The sequence below is a fragment of the Babylonia areolata genome, chromosome 1, assembly GCF_041734735.1.
Source record: "Babylonia areolata isolate BAREFJ2019XMU chromosome 1, ASM4173473v1, whole genome shotgun sequence".
NCBI classification, from domain to species: Eukaryota; Metazoa; Mollusca; class Gastropoda; order Neogastropoda; family Buccinidae; genus Babylonia; species Babylonia areolata.
In genome coordinates this window covers 82,041,174-82,060,299 of record NC_134876.1, presented here as the reverse complement: position 1 = coordinate 82,060,299, position 19,126 = coordinate 82,041,174, and the positions used below count along the sequence as shown (strand labels likewise).

The following is a 19,126-nucleotide window of genomic DNA, read 5'->3' as shown; positions in this document are numbered from 1 at the left end:
GGTGGTTCTGACAGCTGAGTCACCTGGATCAGGTGGTTGTTCAGACAGGTGAGTCACCTGGGTCAGATGGTTGTTCTGACAGCTGTCACCTGGGTCAGGTCACTGTTCAGACAGGTCAGTCACCTGGGTCAGGTCACTGTTCAGACGGGTCAGTCACCTGGGTCAGGTCACTATTCAGACAGGTCAGTCACCTTGGTCAGGTCACTGCTCAGACAGGTCAGTCACCTGGGTCAGGTCACTATTCAGATAGGTCAGTCACCTGGGTTTGGTCTGTTCAGATAGTTCAGGTGGTTAGTATGTTTGTTGCCATAATCCACTGAACATTGACATGCATTATGGGATATTTAATGTGTGCATTTGATCTACTGTGTTTTCACACAAAGGGGGTTCAGGTACTGACAGGTCAGCTCCTCTGTTGACCTGGGAGATAAAAAATTTCTATCACCCATAAACCCAGCAGACACCTTGACTGGGGTTCTTCCAACTGTTGAGCTATCTAGGCAGTTAACGCTACTTAGAGCAAAACCAACAGTGAAAAGGGTTGAAAAAATCTTACATTTCTTTATGTTAAATGGTAATAGGGTAATAATATCTCTCTAGAGTGAGATACATCTTTGTAGAACATCCACAAAGATAGCAAGTACATTTTGCATGGATGCAGTAACAAAAAGAAATGATTTTGTATTCCTCAAGCATCTGTTACGGCAGCCACAAAGAGTTGGAGAAAACGATGTCATTCATTATAAGAGCTGGACTTAATGTGTAGCTGTGAATGCCAAGGAGGAGGAGAAGAAGAAGAAAAGCATTTGTAACTCCCAATTTTTCATTTTTGCTGACAGTTACACTCACACTGGATCAGAGCTGGACTGAATGTATACCTGAATGTGTGTGTACCTGTGAATGCCAAGAAGAAGAAGAAAAGCATTTGAAACTCGCAGTTTATCATTTTCGCTGACAACCACACTCACTCCATTCTGTTTCCCCCATTCCCCCCCACACCCCCCTTCCCTAGCTGCGAGAGATGGAGGCGGAGCTCGAGGACGAGCGGAAGCAGCGTGCGATGGCAGTGAACGCACGCAACAAGCTGCAGGGGGACATCCAGGGCATGGAGCAGGAGCTGGAGATGGCCAACAAGGTGAAAGAGGATGCCGTCAAGCAGTACAAGAAGATTGCCGCCCAGATGAAGGACTTCCACCACGAGCTGGAGGATGCACGCATGGCCCGCGAGGAGATGGCTGCCCAGGCCAAGGACAACGAGAAGAAGGTGGGTGGTTCGGTTTGCCTGAGGGGTCCTGTGGCATGTATTTGTCGCCCCTGCACGGATTGTCGTTGGTGACAGTACATGATGCAACAATAGCACCAGTGCAGAGGGGCAACAATATGTGCAGTGAGGGCTGCGCGTATTGTCGCCGGCGACAATCCATGCAGGGGCGGGCACAATATGTGCCACAACAACGGGTCTTAGGGGGTGGGTAGGTGAGTGGGTTGAGGGGCACAGTGGTGACTGGAGTGCTGTTTTAATAATAATAATAATACTGTACGTTGAAAAGCGCCCTTTCTTACTAAGAGCTCAGGGCGCTTTACATGAAAGAAAAAATATTACAAGTAACATAAAACATTCATGGCCACTCTTTCTCAAAAACCCCTCCCCCCACACACACTCTCCCTTTCCCACTCTACATACATCCAAAGTGAGCTGACATGGGTGGTGTTGGAGAAAAGGAAGCTGAGAGTACTTATAGATAGTTTTTAAAAACATGAGTCTTAGTGATGAGTGAAAAGCAGAAATAGAATCAGATGCACGGATATGGTAAGGAAGGTTGTTCTAGATGTGAGGAGCAGCAAAGAAGAAAAAACGTTCACCATAGGTTCTTGTATTGACATGAGGAAGTTTCAAAAGGTAACTGTTAGAGGAAGAGCGGAGATTTCTTGTGGGAGTGTAAACACTGATAAGGTCAGAAAGATAAGTAGGTCCTGCGGAGTGGAAAGCAGAATAGCAGAGACATGCAACTTTGTATTTAATTCTCGCTTCACTGGGGAGCCAATGTAGAGTGTGGAGGTGAGGAGAAATGTGATCAGTATGTGGGACTCTGAGAGTCAGATGGGCAGCATTGTTTTGAAGTTTTTGAATTCACTGAAGAATATTATGTGGACAGCCTATGAAAAGAAAATTACAGTAGTCAATTTGTGACAGCACAAAAGCAGAAATAGGAGTTTTAGTAGTTTGAACAGAAAGGTACTGACAGATAGAGTTGATGCGACAAAGTTCACAATTGACTATACATATCAGATTTACTACCTGAGCATGCATGTTGAGGTTTGAGTCAAGAATGACTCCAAGGTTCCTTGCTGATTTAGAAAACTGAACTGTGGCATCACCAACCACCATAGAGGCAGGAAAAGAAGTAGATGTGGACATTCTTGCAGAGGAAATAATCATTGCTTCAGTTTTGTCGTCATTCAACTTTAGTTTGTTGAATGTCATCCAAGATTTAACATCGAGAATACAGTCCTGCATTCACAGAATCAGACTGTGTACTTGATTTTGTTCTGCAGACTTGTAGCTGAGTATCTTCAGCAAAAGAGTGGTGAAGAACAGAATAGTGAGAAATCACATCAGAAAGAGGAGCAGTGTACAGAACGAACAGAACAGGGCCCAGGACAGAGCCTTGTGACACACCATAGGAGATCAGGGCTGGATCAGACTTAAAAGTTACTAACAGAGACAATCTGGAAGCGGTTGGATAGATATGAAGAAAACCAACTCAGAACTGTTGAGTGAATCCCCAAACATGTTCTAGTCTGGAAAGGAGTATGCTGTGGTCTATTGTGTCAAACGCAGCCGACAGATCGAGCAAAGTTAACACAGATAGTTTACCTTCATCAACAGACAGTAACAGGTCATTAACTACTTTCAACAAAGCAGTTTCAGTGCTATGGGCAGATCTATATGCTGACTGAAAAGAAGAGAACAGGTTGTTTAATGCTAAATGGTCTGTTTTTGAATATATATATATATATATATATTTTTTTTTTTTTTTTTTAGGGAACTATGCTTCTGTTTAAATTGTGGATTTTGGAGTAGACTGGAAGTTTCACACTTTGGTGGAACTTTCTATTTGTCTCTGTCAAGACAATACATAACTTATGTAAAATAAAGAAATACATTTGTTTTTAGATGTGTGTGTGTTGGGTTGGGTAGAATCACGAAAATAGTATAAACATGACTTTCACTGGGATGGTTAGTAAACAATATGCTTGATCATGATAATGAAAAGAGATATAGATAAGAGAAGGAAATGAAAAGAGATATAAAATAAGAGAAGCATAATGCAGTCAATGAATGAAAAGGTGCATGTCAAAAAGGTTGTCAGAATAGGATGGAAGACAGATGGAGAAGGATAGAAAAAAAATAGGGGCAGAGGTAATATCTCCTTGGAACGATACACAAGTTTGTGGGCCATCCATAAAGGAAACTCATTTTGTAAGGATATGTAAACAATTGAAACAAACAATATATTAACATAAATAACCAGTTGAAATGACTATTCTATGAGTATTTGTAATTCTTTTTTGTTGTTCATTGTGTGTTGTGCCCATCAGCTGAAGAACCTGGAAGCAGAGTTGATACGACTCCAAGAAGATCTGGCCTCTGCAGAGCGGCAGCGTCGTAATGCCGAGGCAGAGAGGGATGAACTGGCAGATGAGATTGGCAGCAGTGCTTCTGGCAAGTAAGTGGAGAATCATGAAACAGTAGTTGATCTTATCTGAAAGAGATTTTGAGCTCTTTGCTGAGAGGTGATGTTTACATTGACTGACTGAAGGAAGAGTAAGGTCTGCTGGCCTTTCTGTTAGTTTGCATCTTCTTTGCTAAGGTGAAAACCGATCATAAGATAATAGTTGACAATAGGTGTGAATGTGTTAAATGAACAGATAAATGCTGTCCATCATGTTACCATCACTGTTTTTTTCTTCCCATGTCTGACCCACGACTTGTGACTATTACAGAGGGTGAGTCAAGTTCATCTGATGCTGGGCCTCTTGGTAGTATCTGGTCATGCTTGCAGATTTCAAGACTGCATTTTTTGTGGTTTTGTTTTTAGTTTTCTTTTTTGGTTCATGCCTTGTTTACTTGTGTTGGTTGTCTGTTTGCTTGGGTGTTGTTCGACTGTGTTGTTATGAAGGTGTGAGAGAGAGAATTTGTTCGTTCCTGAAGTGCTACTTAACTGACATGGAAGACAGGAGCAGAAGTATGCTTGAAAGATCAGGAAGAAGGAACTAATTTTTTAATGATTTGAGGAAGAAGGAGGAAAAGAAAGCAAGATATTTTGTAACATCAATAAACCCTTTGTCACATTGTCATACTGTTTGATTTATGGTCCTTGCGCTTGACCATCAAAAATTAATATACTTGTGACACCCCTTTCATGAATGAGTGTTTGCTTTCGCGCTTCACTGGTTGCCAAGAGTTCAGTGTTTTCAGTTTTGAAGTCTGTGAACCAAAATTGTAAAGATGATTGTCCAGTCAGAATGGAGAAGGTTGTGGCACATTAATGGAGAAGAAAGATGGCAACAGGAACTGAACAGAATTAGGTACTCATTTGATTCATTGACATGTGTCAGGACATTGAACTCTTTGTAATTATTTCTATACAAAAATCACATCCCACATCTCACTGATAACTTGTATAAAGACTGCCACATGACATAAATAGCTTATTTTGTGCTGGCTTGTGTCAAATGGCAGCCCACTGCCATAGTGATTTGCATACATAGCTTTCAAATAGATATAGCTCACCTGCTTATGACCACAAAAATGTATGACCACAAAAGTCTGTTGAGAAAAAGGAAGATTGCAAAGGGTGGTCATTGTTCATATGCCTGTTTGAGTGCGTCAAACAGTATGACAGTGTCTTTACAATGTGTGAAAGAAAGTGCTGTTCAGAATGTTTGCGAATGAGCTTCAGCAGATGATAAGTTCAGATTTCACCCACTTTTCTGGCCATTCCTTGTTTAATTGTGACATGTTTTTTGTTGTTGTTGTTGTTGGTCGTTTTGTTTTTTCTTCTTTCTTTCCAGTTTTCATTTCCCCCCCTTTTTGTTGTTGATCATGGACAAGAGGGGACTCCTTTTGAAGCCATTTCAGTACTGACCCATCACTTACCCATTGCCATTAACCAGTCAATAACACAACCATTGAAGTAACCGGGGCATCGAGGAAAGCTAATCCAACAGCTGCTTTGCTCCAGGAATGGTGGTGTTGAGTTCTGGTTGTTTTCTCCTCTCATGATTATGAACCAAAGTTGATGAATGTCCTTCTTGCCCATACTACCCATTGGGTTTTATTTTACCCCCCCTCCCCCTTTATATATATATATATATATATATATCTAGTATAAACCAGAAGTGGTGAATTACATTCTTTTCCTATCCATTGGTTTCAGTTGATTGATTTTCCTTGGCATGAAGCCTTTCACACTGAAAAGTGATGTTGGAGACAGAAGACCAAGTGTTGTTATCTTTGTTGTGAAAAAGAAAATTGGTATGGATATGATTCCTTCTGTTAGCTCAGAATAATGTTTACACTGTTTCTGCTCTTGAACAAGCCTATGCTGACATTAAAAATTGTGAGATAGAATGAGAATTGCCAGTTGTCAGTGTTCTAAGAACTGACCTATTCTTAGTTGAATTTGAGAATTTGTTTACATATCATATGAACAATTACATGTGTGATGAAATAATTCAGATTTTATTTATAAGAAGTGCAGTTTCACAGTTGTTCACTGTCATGACACAGTTATTTCATTATCAAAAGCAATGATTTTTGTTATACCTACAGAAAGAGCAGTTTATCATCGTTCAAAAGTCAGCATAAGCTTTTGGAGAAAAATGCCAAGATCGCAAATGTAGTTGTAATTACCATCACTAATTATATTAGGTAAACTATCACTTTACTTCAGGTTATCTGTAGTTTTCAAGGGTACCATACATGATAGAATATTGCTTCAGGCTGAAGGTAAATCCAATTCATTGTGCATCATGGCAAGTTGTGTGGTGGCAGGCAAGCCTTGCTGGACGAGAAGCGTCGCCTGGAGGCACGGATATCTGAACTGGAAGACGAGGTGGAGGAAGAGCACACTAACCTGGAGCTTGCCAACGATAAAGCTCGCAAGTCCATGATCCAGGTGAGCCATCTTCTCTCTTTTACGTCCACAGAACTGAGCGTGTTCAGTTCTTGATTATAGACACTTTTGCGATAGTCTGGAATTTTGGGGGGTTGTAATAGTCTGGAATTTTGGGGGGTTGTAATTTTGATATTGCAGTGTCTTGTGTTACAAAGTGCATTCTCCTTTCATGCTGCGGGACATCTGTAGACAGCTTGGCTTGAAAGCTGTAGCAGTGATGATGCTATTTTCCAGTTCACATGGAAAATGGATCCACCTTTATCTTTCAGTGTGTCACAATGGTGGTTCATGAGGAATTGCCGGGGGCTACCTGTTATTGTCAGGGGACAGTGAATATTTAGACAAAGAAGACAGGATAAATCCCTTACAAAGGAACAGACATGTCTGTGCCTTTACCCACAAATACCCTGATTATTTGTTCACAAGATGTGTGTGTGTGCGTTTGTGCATCCATTCATGTTTTTTTACATTGGTCATGGGTGAGGGGACCTCATTGCTTTTATCTTACATTAGTCATGTATAGGAGGACATCATGTTGTTGGTTTGTTTTTTTTTCTCTTACACTGGTCATGTGTGAGAGGACAAGACATAAAAGGATGTATGTGTCTCCCCACCCCAGTTGGAGCAGATGGCGACGGACCTGTCAGCGGAGCGGTCAGTGACCCAGAAGCTGGAGAACCAGCGCCTGACCCTGGAGCGGCAGAACAAGGAGATGAGGGAGAAGCTGCAGGAGTTGGAGGGTCAGAGCCGCGCCCGCACCAAGGCCACCATTGCTGCTCTGGAGGGCAAGATTGCCAACCTGGAGGAGCAGCTCGACCAGGAGGCCAAGTCAGTGCCCTCCCTCCCTGTCTGTCTTTTATCCCTGTGCCTCTGCTGGGCTTTGGTGGTGGACTCTCTGTTGCAAAGATGCCAGCTGTTACGATTGTGCCCTATTTTGTTATGCTCGATCACAGTTTGTTCCGATATTACGCTGTCAAAATTGTTCCGATGAGTTCATTTTCAACTACATAGCATGGTCACATGCTTTCCTGTTGTAACATTACCCAGACGCTCTAGACTTATTGAATCATGATGCCAGGGCAGTCACCACTAACCTTGGTCTCAAGTGATGATGCTCAGCTAATCACGTGCTTGTTTACATTGAAACAGCATTGAGTAGACCAATCAGCTCAGTCGTCTGCCTGAACGAGAGAGAATGTGGCTAAATCAAGTTGCATCTCTGTCAAACAGCGTCTGTGCCTGTTTGGTGATGTGGCTAGGAGTCTGAGTGTTTCTACCAAATCCAAAATGTGCCTACCAAATTTCCTGATTGTTCCTACAAACACTTGACAGGGGTTGGCATCTCTGCTGTTGTCTCATAAAATTTATCATTTTGATGGTGGCTTTTTACATAAATAGGTTATGTGCTTGTTGGTGGTTTAAGAACTTGATTGCTGCTTCTTTAGTTACCAGTAACATGTTTTATCGTTTCTTTTACTCTAGATATTCTGTCTTCTTTCCAGTTACAGCTCATACAGATTGGTAGAGGAGATTTCTACCCATACTTGAAAGATTGTTCCCCTGGTTTTGTGAATGTTTTTGTGTATGTTTTTGAGACTTTGTCAGAAATTTTCTCTGCACTTGTCAGTCAGGGCTTGCAATCCGGCAGAGTCTTCTAAGAGCAAAATGGCCATTTGTTGTTCGTTTCAGTTATAATCCAAAGCTATGTGTCTAGTGAAAGACCTAGAATTGAGGACCTTTTATGCAGTTTGGTAAGTATTTTGGCCTTCTCTTATGAGACTTTACTTTTCTTCCAAAACAAAGCATTCCCTTTCACAAGACGTTTTCATGGAGAGTTGGGTGAAAAACCTGATGGAATTGATTGCAGGTAAGAATTGCAGATTTCTGTTTTGTGGTATTGAAGAAAAATAAAGAAACACTGTGATTTTTTTTTTTCCTGACCACTTTTGCTAAGTTGGTTATGGTGTGTGCAGGGAAAGGGCAGCCCTAGCACGCACCAACCGTAAGATGGACAAACGTCTGAAGGAACTGCAGATCCAGGCAGAAGATGAGCGACGCAATGCTGACCAGTACAAAGAGCAGGTCAGTCACTCCCTCTGCCGTTTGTTGCTACATCTCCTTTTCAGCTGTTGGACTGGATCGGAACAAATTGATGCAGAGTTTTGACCCTGACTTATACTTGGATCCAGACGGGCACAACAGCTGAGTGGTTGCAGCGCTGGACTTTCAGTCCACGGGTCCTGGGTTCAAATTCTGGATGGGGTGACTGGTGGGTTAAGGTCAGCAGATGTGCATACCTGTCAGTGTTTGAACCCCTTTCGTGTGTATACACATGTGGAAGATCGAATATGCTTTTTAAAGATCCAGTAATCCATGTCAGCATTCAGTGGGTTATCGAAACACAAACATACTCAGCATTCACACCCCTGAAAATGGAATATGGCTTCCTACATGACAGGGTAAAAACAGTCAAACACTTAAAAACCCACTCATACTTATGAGTGAACATGGGAATTGCAGCCCAGAAACACAGAAGACATACCTGGACCAAATTTAAACAAAGAATTTTTAACTGCTCTTACGAGCATGAGGAGGCAGCGTGGCAGAATTGGCCAGCTGTTGGACTTTTATTCAGTGTTCACCAGTGATCAGGGTTCAGTGCCCAGTTTTCGGCATGGTGTTGTGGCATTGAGAAAGGCACTTTACTCAGATTTTCCTCACTCCACCTAGATGTGAATGGGTTCCTGTCTTTGGTTGGGGAAAGTTAAAGGGGCAGGAGAGGATTGGGCCCTGCCTTCCTAATCCCTAGACACAGTGAACGTGAATCTACTGCCCTGGCTGTAAAAGGCTTTGGGATCTAAAACCTTTTAAACGTTTTTAATCAACATGAAACCATTTTATTTTTATTTATTTTTATTTTTTATTATTTTTTTTAATCAGCATAAATATGCATTTCAGTTTGTTAGGGATCTGAAAAGTTAACTTGTTTAACTTGATTAGTACTGCCAGTTAGCACCCCTGACTTTCCCCACGGACGGCCCATTTATATGGGTAAGAAATAAAATCACAAAAAAACAGTTGTAAGAATTTATGAGCTGAAAACTTCCAAGCTCATCAGTAACATAACAAGTTAAAAGGGAACAAAAGATATGTATAAAACCTCCTCCCTTCTTATGCTATCATCCAGTGAGATTATGAAAGTATCCATATTTTTGGTTTGAAATTTGCACACACTGATGACCTGTAAACTAATTCAAGAAAGTTTGAAACAGATTTAATTCAGAACTTTGTATAGCCCCAATAGAGCCCCTTTATCTAATTCTGTTGTCTGCCATTTGACTGAGAAGAAACTGGGTCAATTAACTCTCCTGCTTGCGAACACAACACTCTCTGCATCTATTGATGGCAGTGGAGAGTGGAAAGGTCAGTTAAGATATTCTCAGCATATAAATGTCATTATGCAGATTAAGTGCCATGCCAAAATTCAAAACTTTTTGAAGCCCCAATTATGCTCCTTTATCTGAAACAGTTGTAAACAGTAGGGCCTTGATTGAGGCCCATCGTTCGGAGTGAGCTAATCAGCGTGAACATGTACTTTGGCTGTTGTGCAGTTGGACAAGATGAGCAACCGAGTGAAGGCTCTGAAGCGACAGGTGGATGAGGCGGAGGAGGAGTGTGCTCGTGTCAACGCTCAGAAACGTAAAGTACAACGTGAGCTGGACGACCAGATGGAGCAGAACGACACTCTCATACGTGAGACTCAGTCACTTCGCAAGTACAGGTAAATCTGTTACTTTTTTAGTATGCATGTTTTACTACTTTTTTTTTCTGTACAAGCTCCATATTTTCTTTACGAGCTATTGCATCTAACATTCAAGAAAAATGAAGAATTGAATGCCATCTGAAGGGTTCTGAAATGAAAATTGGAGAGTGTATGAAGAATAATGAGAATTTTTTTTCTTACATTTCACTGTTATTGTTTACTCATAGTTTCAGTATCAAAGTGTATCAACATTGTATGATTCCTGCCTGCGGACACCAGTCATCAGTGACTTATTTTTGTTGTTATTTCCACTTGTTTCAAAAAAAAAAAAAAAAAAAGCACTTGTGAAACAGTTGAGAGACTAGTGAAACTGCTATTTGTGAGACTGCTGTTAATAAAAAAAAAAAAAAAGTATTTGACGAAACTGTATTCTTCAGCTCAACCACCGACTCACTACCACCCCATCAAAGGTCCTGTTGGTTTGTGTTTTTGTTCACTTTTCTGTTTTTTCTTCTGCTTTTCAACTTTCTTCTCCACTTTAATTCAACTAATCTTTTCCTTTTTTTTTTTTTTTTTTAACACATTGTTACATTATTAGAATATTAGTCAAACCGCTTATGATTTATTCTTTGGTCAAGTTTTTTTGCATACAGACAAAAAGTATGACCATTAGCCTTAAACCATATATTTGTTATTTGTTAATACGAGGGAGAAGACAGTCTGAAACATTTATATTGTGGAAATGCCGCTACATTCACACTACTGAGAATCACCATAAAACTACTGAATACTAGGGTATTTTGGGGTCTAGCCAGGTCTGTAGTCAACAGATTTACACAACTGTGTAGGCTGTGTAGATGATTATTTATGGTAATAACGATGAGAGATGCATCTGTCTTGTCCGGTGATTGGTTTTAACTTTATGGTTTAAACTTTAAGGTGATGACAACAGTGACAAAACAGACAGCAAATTTTGGCGCTTTGTCCAGTCCATCTATCTGATCAAATATTAATTTTGAGCAGGTGACAATGACTGACAGTAAGGGTGCAGTGCTTTTGCATAATTTGAGAAGAGGGGGAGGAGAGGGAATGGATTGGTGCAAGACGATACGTTGAAGACAGACAGAAGGCATGGCTTAGGGTGTCCATGACCTCAGTGAACTGTCTGTTACAGTGTTCATCTGGCAAGGAACTGGACAACAGCCAGTCGTAGATGATTTTCATGAAGTGTAGGGTTGACACACAGTGGACAGGAATCTTGTAATTATTTTTTTTCATGCTTTTTGTCACTGATTTGATGACTGACTCCTTTGTAGAGCAGACAAACTCGGTGCACAGCAGACACTTAATGGCTCAGTTGCAGTGAGGAGGAAAAAGTATCATCAGAGAGTTTCCCCCCGCTAAACAGGGAACGCCTGTGAGAACATAACTGACTTCTCATTTTAACAGATCCCTTGTTTGTCACTGTTGGGACATTTATTCACTTACATGTTTACAAGCGGTGTGATTATTATTATTAACTTATAACCTGTTTGTTTTCTTCTACAGGTATAATCTGACTATAAGCATGCTATTTCCAGTTTGTTTTTTCAGTTGTCAGTCTATGGAGGTGGAATTAGACTTTTTTGTACATAAAAAATTATTAACGTCATTTTGAAATGCCTGAATAGTTCTACAATCAAAACAAATGGAGAAAAAAGTTCAGATTTGGAATCCATATTCATTTTCTGCCCCCAAAAAATGTTTACTTTGCTACTGTATCTTGTATAGTTTTTGTACGAGAATTTTTTAAAAAATGACGTTACACACACCACCAAAAAAGCCATCATTGCCATTGGCTTCTTGCAACGGAGTTGACGCCACTGTCCTATGCACTGTAAAAGAACAGCACAAATGGCCCTCATCAGATCCATCATGGAATGTGATGTAATTGTATGGGACCCATCATACTATTATGGTGACATCGACAGACTAGATCACGTCCAACATTGTGCTGCCCGCTTCATAAGAGTGACTACTGCTCAAGGGAGAGGGGCAATATGACAACCATGCTGCATGGCCTCCAGCTCCAGAGCCTCCAAGAGTTCTCAGGTTGACTTGAGTGGTTTAGGAGTCAGTGGCAGTACTGCCACCATATAGCTTTTTTAAAATCACATTGAGAAAACAAGCGTCGTGTACAGCCTAGATGCTACAGGGACTGTATCACACAAAATATCGTTGAACGCTTAGCAGCTAACAATAGCAAATGTTTTATAGTGCCACTATCAAATGCTGAACAATTTAAGAACTCCTTTATTAGAACAACAGTGGAGTGTAATTTAGTCCTACTCCAGTGCGCAGCCCTCTTCCTCCACCCACCCCCACTTCCCCCCGTTGCATTCCATGGCTTCAGCAACATATCCATCCAGATCCAGATTACCCCTGAATCCTCATAATTCCCTGGCAAGGGGAGAACACGATTTTTACAAAATTCCCTGGCATTGAATGAGTTAAACATACATGCATGTTGTGCACTCAAGTGTGCATGTAAATACAAGCATTGATATGGACTGTGGTAGTATCAATAACTTTGAATCGACTTGTTTATTTTGGTGTGTTTGTTTCTGTGAACAGACCATCAGCCCAGGCGCGGTCCCGGGCTCCAGTGAACTTAGACCGACTGGGAGATGAGGATGGATCAGAAGACGGCCATGATGCTCAAACAGAGACATGATTGGCAGGGGTCAGTTCCTGTCAACACAGCACCACTATTCCATTGGATGTCAGTGTATTGTCTTAGTTCTCTTGATGTGGATATTTTATTCAGGTGTTGTTTTTTTTACCAATCATCTCAACACAGAGTGATTAGTGGACTGCAGCAGACATTTTTGGATGGTTCTACTTCCCATGGATTTAGGATTTGATTTGTATATCTGCTTTGCTGAGGTACATGCGTACTTCTCACGATTTGCAATTTTTTTTTTTTTTTATTGGTTTTTATTTTGTTTAGTTGCTGTTTGGTTGTGACCTTGAAAAATGGAATGCTTAGTGATGGGCATGGATTTTATTGCTGCTTCATGAGAGGCACAAAAGCAGAGTCATGGTTGTGCTTATTGTGACTGAATCCTGTGGGAATGCTGCTTTCTGTGCTTGTCAGAGTTGTTTGAGTGTGTTAAAATGGATTGGAACAGGACAGATGGGCTGGCCAGTTGAATGTTGCTTTTTTGTTCTGTTTGATACCTGCCAGTCGCCCTACTTTTTAAATTTCTTTTTATAATACTTTTTGATTCATGTGTGTAAACAAAGTAAGTCCTTGTCATCACTGTCTAGGTTGTCCATGTATGTGTGTGTGTGTTGGGTGTGTGTGGGAATTTTAACATTGATATATTCTTAGCTATGTAAGTGGTATTGGATTAGATGGAAGTTATGAACTGGAACTTGTAGAGCGGGACTTAATTCCTCTGAAATATTTTACTTCTGTCTGCACTAACACAACGTTTTCTGTGACCCGCCCCCCTTCTCACAAACTAGAGTGAAAACTGTCAAAACTATGTTGGTTTGTTGGTGCATGTGAATTGAATGTATTGAGCTCCGTCTGTTCAAATAGAAGGAAGTTAAACTAGAGGGTGATCAGTCTGGGGGTGGGGTGCTTCACACACTTTTTCGGGCAATGTTTTGCAACCTGCTCAGAGACCTGATTTGCCACACACCAGAGGACCATCCTACGAACACATGGAGGGACTCCTGTGCTTTGCAATGTCATTTTTGTTCCATAATTCCTGCATTGGCCAGTAAGCTTATTTTCAAGCTTATAGGCAAATGCATTAAAATTCCAGCAAATTTTTGATTTTTTAAAAAACTGAATGAATATAACTGAAGAGTTGCATAAGTGGATGTAAGTTCATGGACTTAAAGTTCAGTGGCAAATTCCATGGTGCGTGTGCTGATTGATTAGTTAGAGCTGCACGAACGGAGTGGTTTGTAAGCAGAACTGTCTGCTGTTGGATATGCAATCGTTCAGTCCCTCCAGACCAGTGTCTTGTGCCTAAGTATCTGGGGACAAAGAAAAGAAGCAACAGGAATAATTGCAAACCATTGTCTTGTGCACACGAAGTGCTGATTGATGGAGAAAGATGAATTTGGAAATGTTTTACAGTTTGTGGTTGTGTTCTGCTTTTACTTTTAACAAACAAAAATAGCATGCTTTTGCATGGAAAGGCAACTAAGCCGACGTGTACTATTTTATTAGTACTACATTTTTTTAGCCTGAAATATTAGGAGACAGTATTTTTATGCAGATCACCACAAACATTTTGATGTATTGTTTGTCCACAATAAGTTGGATGTGCTGTTTTGAAAGGTGATTTTCCCCCTAGCCCAGTTTCCTATGATAGAAAGATTATTTGGCTTGTCCATCCTTCCATCTCATCAGACTTGATTTGTAATCAGTGTATTGTGGGAACAAATCATGAAATGTTCACTCTACATGTCATTTCCACAATGTGATATGCTAATTGGATGTGTTTGATGTTCTGTTTGGGTTGAACCCTAATGGTATGCGTCTCACTGATTATTTATTTTTCCATTTTCAGTATTTTTGTCGAGTCAAACTAATGTGTGCATCAAGAAAAATTATTTTAGTAATCAAATGATTAACCAATTTGTTGGATGGCAGTATACAAAATACAAAAAAAAAAGAAAAAAAAGAAGAAAAAAATTGCCTTGCATATTTACTTCATATCAAAACTTGATTCTGTTAACAAGAACAAATTCATAACACTTCTAGTAGTATCACCTTTGTTTGCTGAACTTCTGAATTAAAAGTATCTCAATCAAATGTCAGACTGAAAGACTTCTTGTTCTGTATAATCATCAGTGCATGCTGAACCCTGATATAAACATCCAATTGAGTGTATGTTGAATATTTGATTCATGCAGACAAATTGGTTTCATAACAGTGTCATCCCCATTGGCCTTAATATCTCTAACTGAAAACATATATTGATAAATTAATCTTCAGTGCACTGATACATGCATTAATGTAACAAACATTTTTCTCTACCAGTTCAAACTGTTTTCCCCTGTTGAACTGACCCAAGCTTGAACAGTTTCCACAAATTCATTCACACCTCATAACTTTGCTGTTACATGGTGCATAGCTGTTTGAGTTGTGGTATTTAATTTCTCACATTTAATTTCTGTCTTTCCTCATAGCTTGATCCAAGCCCAAGCTAAGACTGGCCTTCAGCTGGACTTTGACAGAAGGATGAAACAGCAGAAGACAGGAATACTCTTCATTAACAATCCCGTCTGTCATGTCTCTTTGGGTGGAAAAAGAATACAAGAATATATCCTGCATGCATTGTTCAACAAGTATGGCTGCCTAAACAAAGGATGGAGGTAAAAACCAGAACAGGCACACACTAAAACTTGTCTACAAAGATGAAGAGAAGAAAACGGGTTAAAAAACAACAATAAAAAACAGAACTTAGTGCTCATGTCATCACCAAAATTTTCAATCATACACATGCACAAAGGGAAATAATCTTAAGCTAAATGTAGCACCTTTCAATCTAAAGTTACCAGTCTTACCAGCTAAAGGTCTACAGAGCAGTAGTTCTCCCCACACTACTGTACGCCTGCGAAACTTGGACAGTGTACCAACGACATGCCAAGAAGCTGAACCACTTCCACACAACATGCCTCAGGAAGCTACTGAACATCAAGTGGCAAGACAAGACCCCAGACACAGAGGTGCTCGCAAAAGCCACCCTTCCCAGCATCTTCATCATCCTGATGCAGTCCCAGCTTCGCTGGGCTGGACACGTGGCGCGCATGCCAGACCATCGGCTGCCCAAAAGGCTCTTCTATGGCGAGCTGCAACAAGGGAAGAGATCACACGGAGGTCAGAAGAAGCGCTTCAGAGATACTCTGAAAGTCTCTCTGAAAGCATTTGATATCAACCCTGACTCCTGGGAGGAATCTGCAGTGGACCGTGACAAATGGCGTGCTGCTGTGCACAAAGGCGCCAAGTTGTGCGAGGCCAACAGGACTGCTGCAGCTGTTCAGAAGAGGCAGGCCAGAAAGTCACGGGCAAACAAGCTCCCTGACAATGGTATGTCTGTCTTTGTCTGCCCCAACTGTCAGCGAACATTTCGTGCGCAGATTGGACTATTCAGCCATCTGCGCATTCACAGATAGATTCATGAGCATCCTCCCCCCCACCCCACCACCACCCTCCCCCCATCCCCCAGCTGGATGACGACGATGGTCATCATCGATCTCGATGGACACACACCACCACCAGTCTTAGATCCTTGTTTGGTGGTATGAAGTAGTAGTTGTGATGCTTTGAAAGAAGAGAATGGTGAACAACAAAGAGAAGGATCCCGAGATATCTATAAAGTGCCCATGCTGAAAGCATTCATTCCTAACTCCATTGCTGATGTGCAATGTTCAAGAATTAATAATGAGTGTAACACTCTATGATGTATCTTATTTCAGTTACTTTGACTAAAAAAATGAACTCTTTCAAGGTCTCTCTTTATCATACATCTTCATCGGCTACATGCAAGGTATACACATTGATTACAAGGTGGGGGTTGGGAGGGAATAGCACCATAATGAATTAATTTATACATCGGTAAATAGGTGATCAGTTAACAAAAAAAAAAAAGATTTAAAAAAGCCGGAACGGAACAGTGGTAACAGAATATCACTCAGAAAAGAAACAGAATGTCATGGCAAGAATCTGAGGCCAAAGAAATGTAACTGGTGGACTGAACTATCTATACTGAAAGACACAGACATGCTTAGCTATTGTGTTAAAAGATTACCAGATTCCTCTCACACGGTTCAAGTCAGAAAGAACACAAGTGATTCAAAATTATCACAAATAAACCATGTGACCCAAGACATGACATTTTTCTCCCATTAGAATAATTATCCCCATACACCTGAATGACTGGGAACAGAGCTTGAGGCAAAAAAACAACCACCTCACACACAGAGAAAAAAGAACATGACATAATGAATGGTAAAAGGCCGAACTAACATGCAGTGAGCATTGAGAAGAAATATGAATACAATTAATTGGAGAGATGTGAAACTTGGTCATGATGATGGGGAGGGGAGGGGAGGGGAAGAATAACAGTTTATGTGTTCATCATGAAGACTCAATACGAATGATCAGGCTCTGATGACACTTATTAGTAACACTGCCAGAACTTGTCGAATGCTTATTTCTCTGTAATCAGTTTGGAGGCAATGACTTGTCAACATTTACACTTCCCAAACAACAACCAAACCAAAAAAAAAGATGAAACAAAATATTGATTGACCAGGGCATTTTTAGGTTCCTAAATATTTCACAATAATTGCCATAACAGTTGAACATTCCAACGGCAACCTGGCATAAACTTGTCGAGCATGATCTAAAGCAAGATCATTGATTACTTGATGGCAGTTTTGGATTATTTGGCCACATTGGCAACCACAACCAGTCTTCAGAAGATTTGTTCTCTTTCTAAGAATAATGATGATAGTTTTGCTTGGGACTAAACTGCAGTGTTGGACTTAATTATTGGCAATTTGTTACCAATTCAAACTGCATCTACACAGCTTTACATTCCTGCTTGTGTTGGACCTCCTCTCCCCAACCCAATAAAAAACCTACAGACTGAATTTTCATGATACATCAGTTATCAGTCACACTTCACACGTCTCCTCCTTGTCCTCAGTGGTCTTCTCCTGCTCAGTGCTGGACGTGTCGTCCTCCTCCTTGGTGTCATCCTTCATCATCATCTCAATCTCCTCGGTCAGTTCCTTGCTGAAGGCGGCGTCCCGCGCCTGGAAGTTGTCCCACAGGTGCTGCACCAGTTCCTTCACCACCATGTGGTCCGTGTTGGCCTCCACCATCCTCAGCACCAAGATCCCATCCTCACGGAGATAGCTCTTCACGAACCTCTCCCCTGACCGCGAGTCATCGTCCTTCCCGCGGTACCACAACGACTTCATGTACTTGCGTGCGAAGAGGTAGGGTGCGCAGGCACAGACAGTGTTGATGGCCCAGGTGATGAAGGTGACGACGGTGAGGATGGCTAGAGTGACCAGCCAGAACCACTGCAGCACAAACAGCTTCTCCAGGATCATGTTGATGGACAGGATGCACTGCACTGTGTGCACTTTGCTGTCACTGCTGCTGCTGCTGGAATCTGTGGTCTGGGGGGAGGAAACATGGAATCTGTTATGAACATGTACAATTATTCTGATGCCTATGTCCAAAGAAGAAAGAAAAGGAGTCAAGTCTGACATCTATGTCCAGCAAACAAAAGGAAAAGCGGTTGCAGCTTCATTTCCTTCATGTATTCTGAAACATTAAGGTAATTGGGGGAAGCAGTATCAATCTTTTTGTGATGATTAAGACATGATTTTCATCTATACCCAGTCAGAAAAAAGTCACCTATCTTTTGGATGGCCTTCAAATCTTCACAGCTGAATACATATCATGGCCTGGTGTGGCCCTTCACACACATATATACATGTCCTGGAATATCACATTCAGCAAAATGATTACTACAATTTTAAACAAACGTGCACACACACATACACAGCTGCGCATGCACACATACGCACACACACTTCCTCCTCCTCTCTCTCAAGCCCTTCCCCCAACGTTCCACACAACAGCACAACCCCTCATCCCAACACACCTCACTACCCCGCTCCACCTCTTCTCCCACAAACCTGCCCCACTAACCCCCACACCCCAGCACACACACACACACACACTAACCTCACCAGCCTGTACAGACTGGTGCAGACGGAAATCACAGATGAGCAGTCTGGGGAAGTTGACAGGATCACTCCAGTCGCCGTTGATGAGGACAGAGTTGAGCACAGTGATGCCGTACCTACACACATCACACACAACCTGCTGTCTTTGCCAAGTCAAACACCACTCAAGTTATGACAGGAAAAGGAACCAGGAGTCTGTTTACAAGTGAGAGTGAACATTTCTTCTGTGTTCGTGGGCTGCAACTCCCACGTTCACTTGTATGTACACGAGTGGGCTTTTACGTGTATCACCGTTTTTACCCCGCCACGTAGGCAGCCATACTCCATTTTTGGGGTGTGCATGCTGGGTATGTTCTTGTTTCCATAACCCACCGAACACTGACATGGATTACAGGATCTTTAA

The 19,126-nt window shown here is 41.3% G+C and overlaps 2 protein-coding genes across 10 annotated transcripts in view; one reads left to right on the top strand and one right to left on the bottom strand.

Moving 5' to 3' along the window:
- Positions 1–15,414, top strand: part of LOC143288169 (uncharacterized) — a 64,527-nt gene extending 49,113 nt beyond the window's left edge. For all 8 annotated transcript variants that reach the window (XM_076596518.1, XM_076596509.1, XM_076596492.1 and 5 more), the window contains 7 exons: positions 1,013–1,264; positions 3,604–3,731; positions 6,062–6,185; positions 6,805–7,013; positions 8,159–8,267; positions 9,797–9,966; positions 12,562–15,414. In XM_076596518.1, coding sequence (XP_076452633.1) covers positions 1,013–1,264; positions 3,604–3,731; positions 6,062–6,185; positions 6,805–7,013; positions 8,159–8,267; positions 9,797–9,966; positions 12,562–12,661 — 1,092 coding nt within the window. In that variant the 3' untranslated portion in view covers positions 12,662–15,414. The remainder of the gene's footprint in view (positions 1–1,012; positions 1,265–3,603; positions 3,732–6,061; positions 6,186–6,804; positions 7,014–8,158; positions 8,268–9,796; positions 9,967–12,561) is intronic.
- Positions 15,415–16,230: 816 nt separating this feature from the next.
- The window catches only part of LOC143293805 (innexin unc-9-like), a 13,494-nt gene continuing 10,598 nt past the window's right edge, over positions 16,231–19,126 (bottom strand). For both annotated transcript variants that reach the window (XM_076605065.1, XM_076605072.1), the window contains exons 6-7: positions 18,722–18,839; positions 16,231–18,147 (exon numbers count right to left, since the gene is read on the bottom strand). In XM_076605065.1, the coding sequence (XP_076461180.1) occupies positions 17,635–18,147; positions 18,722–18,839 (631 nt within the window). In that variant the 3' untranslated portion in view covers positions 16,231–17,634. The remainder of the gene's footprint in view (positions 18,148–18,721; positions 18,840–19,126) is intronic.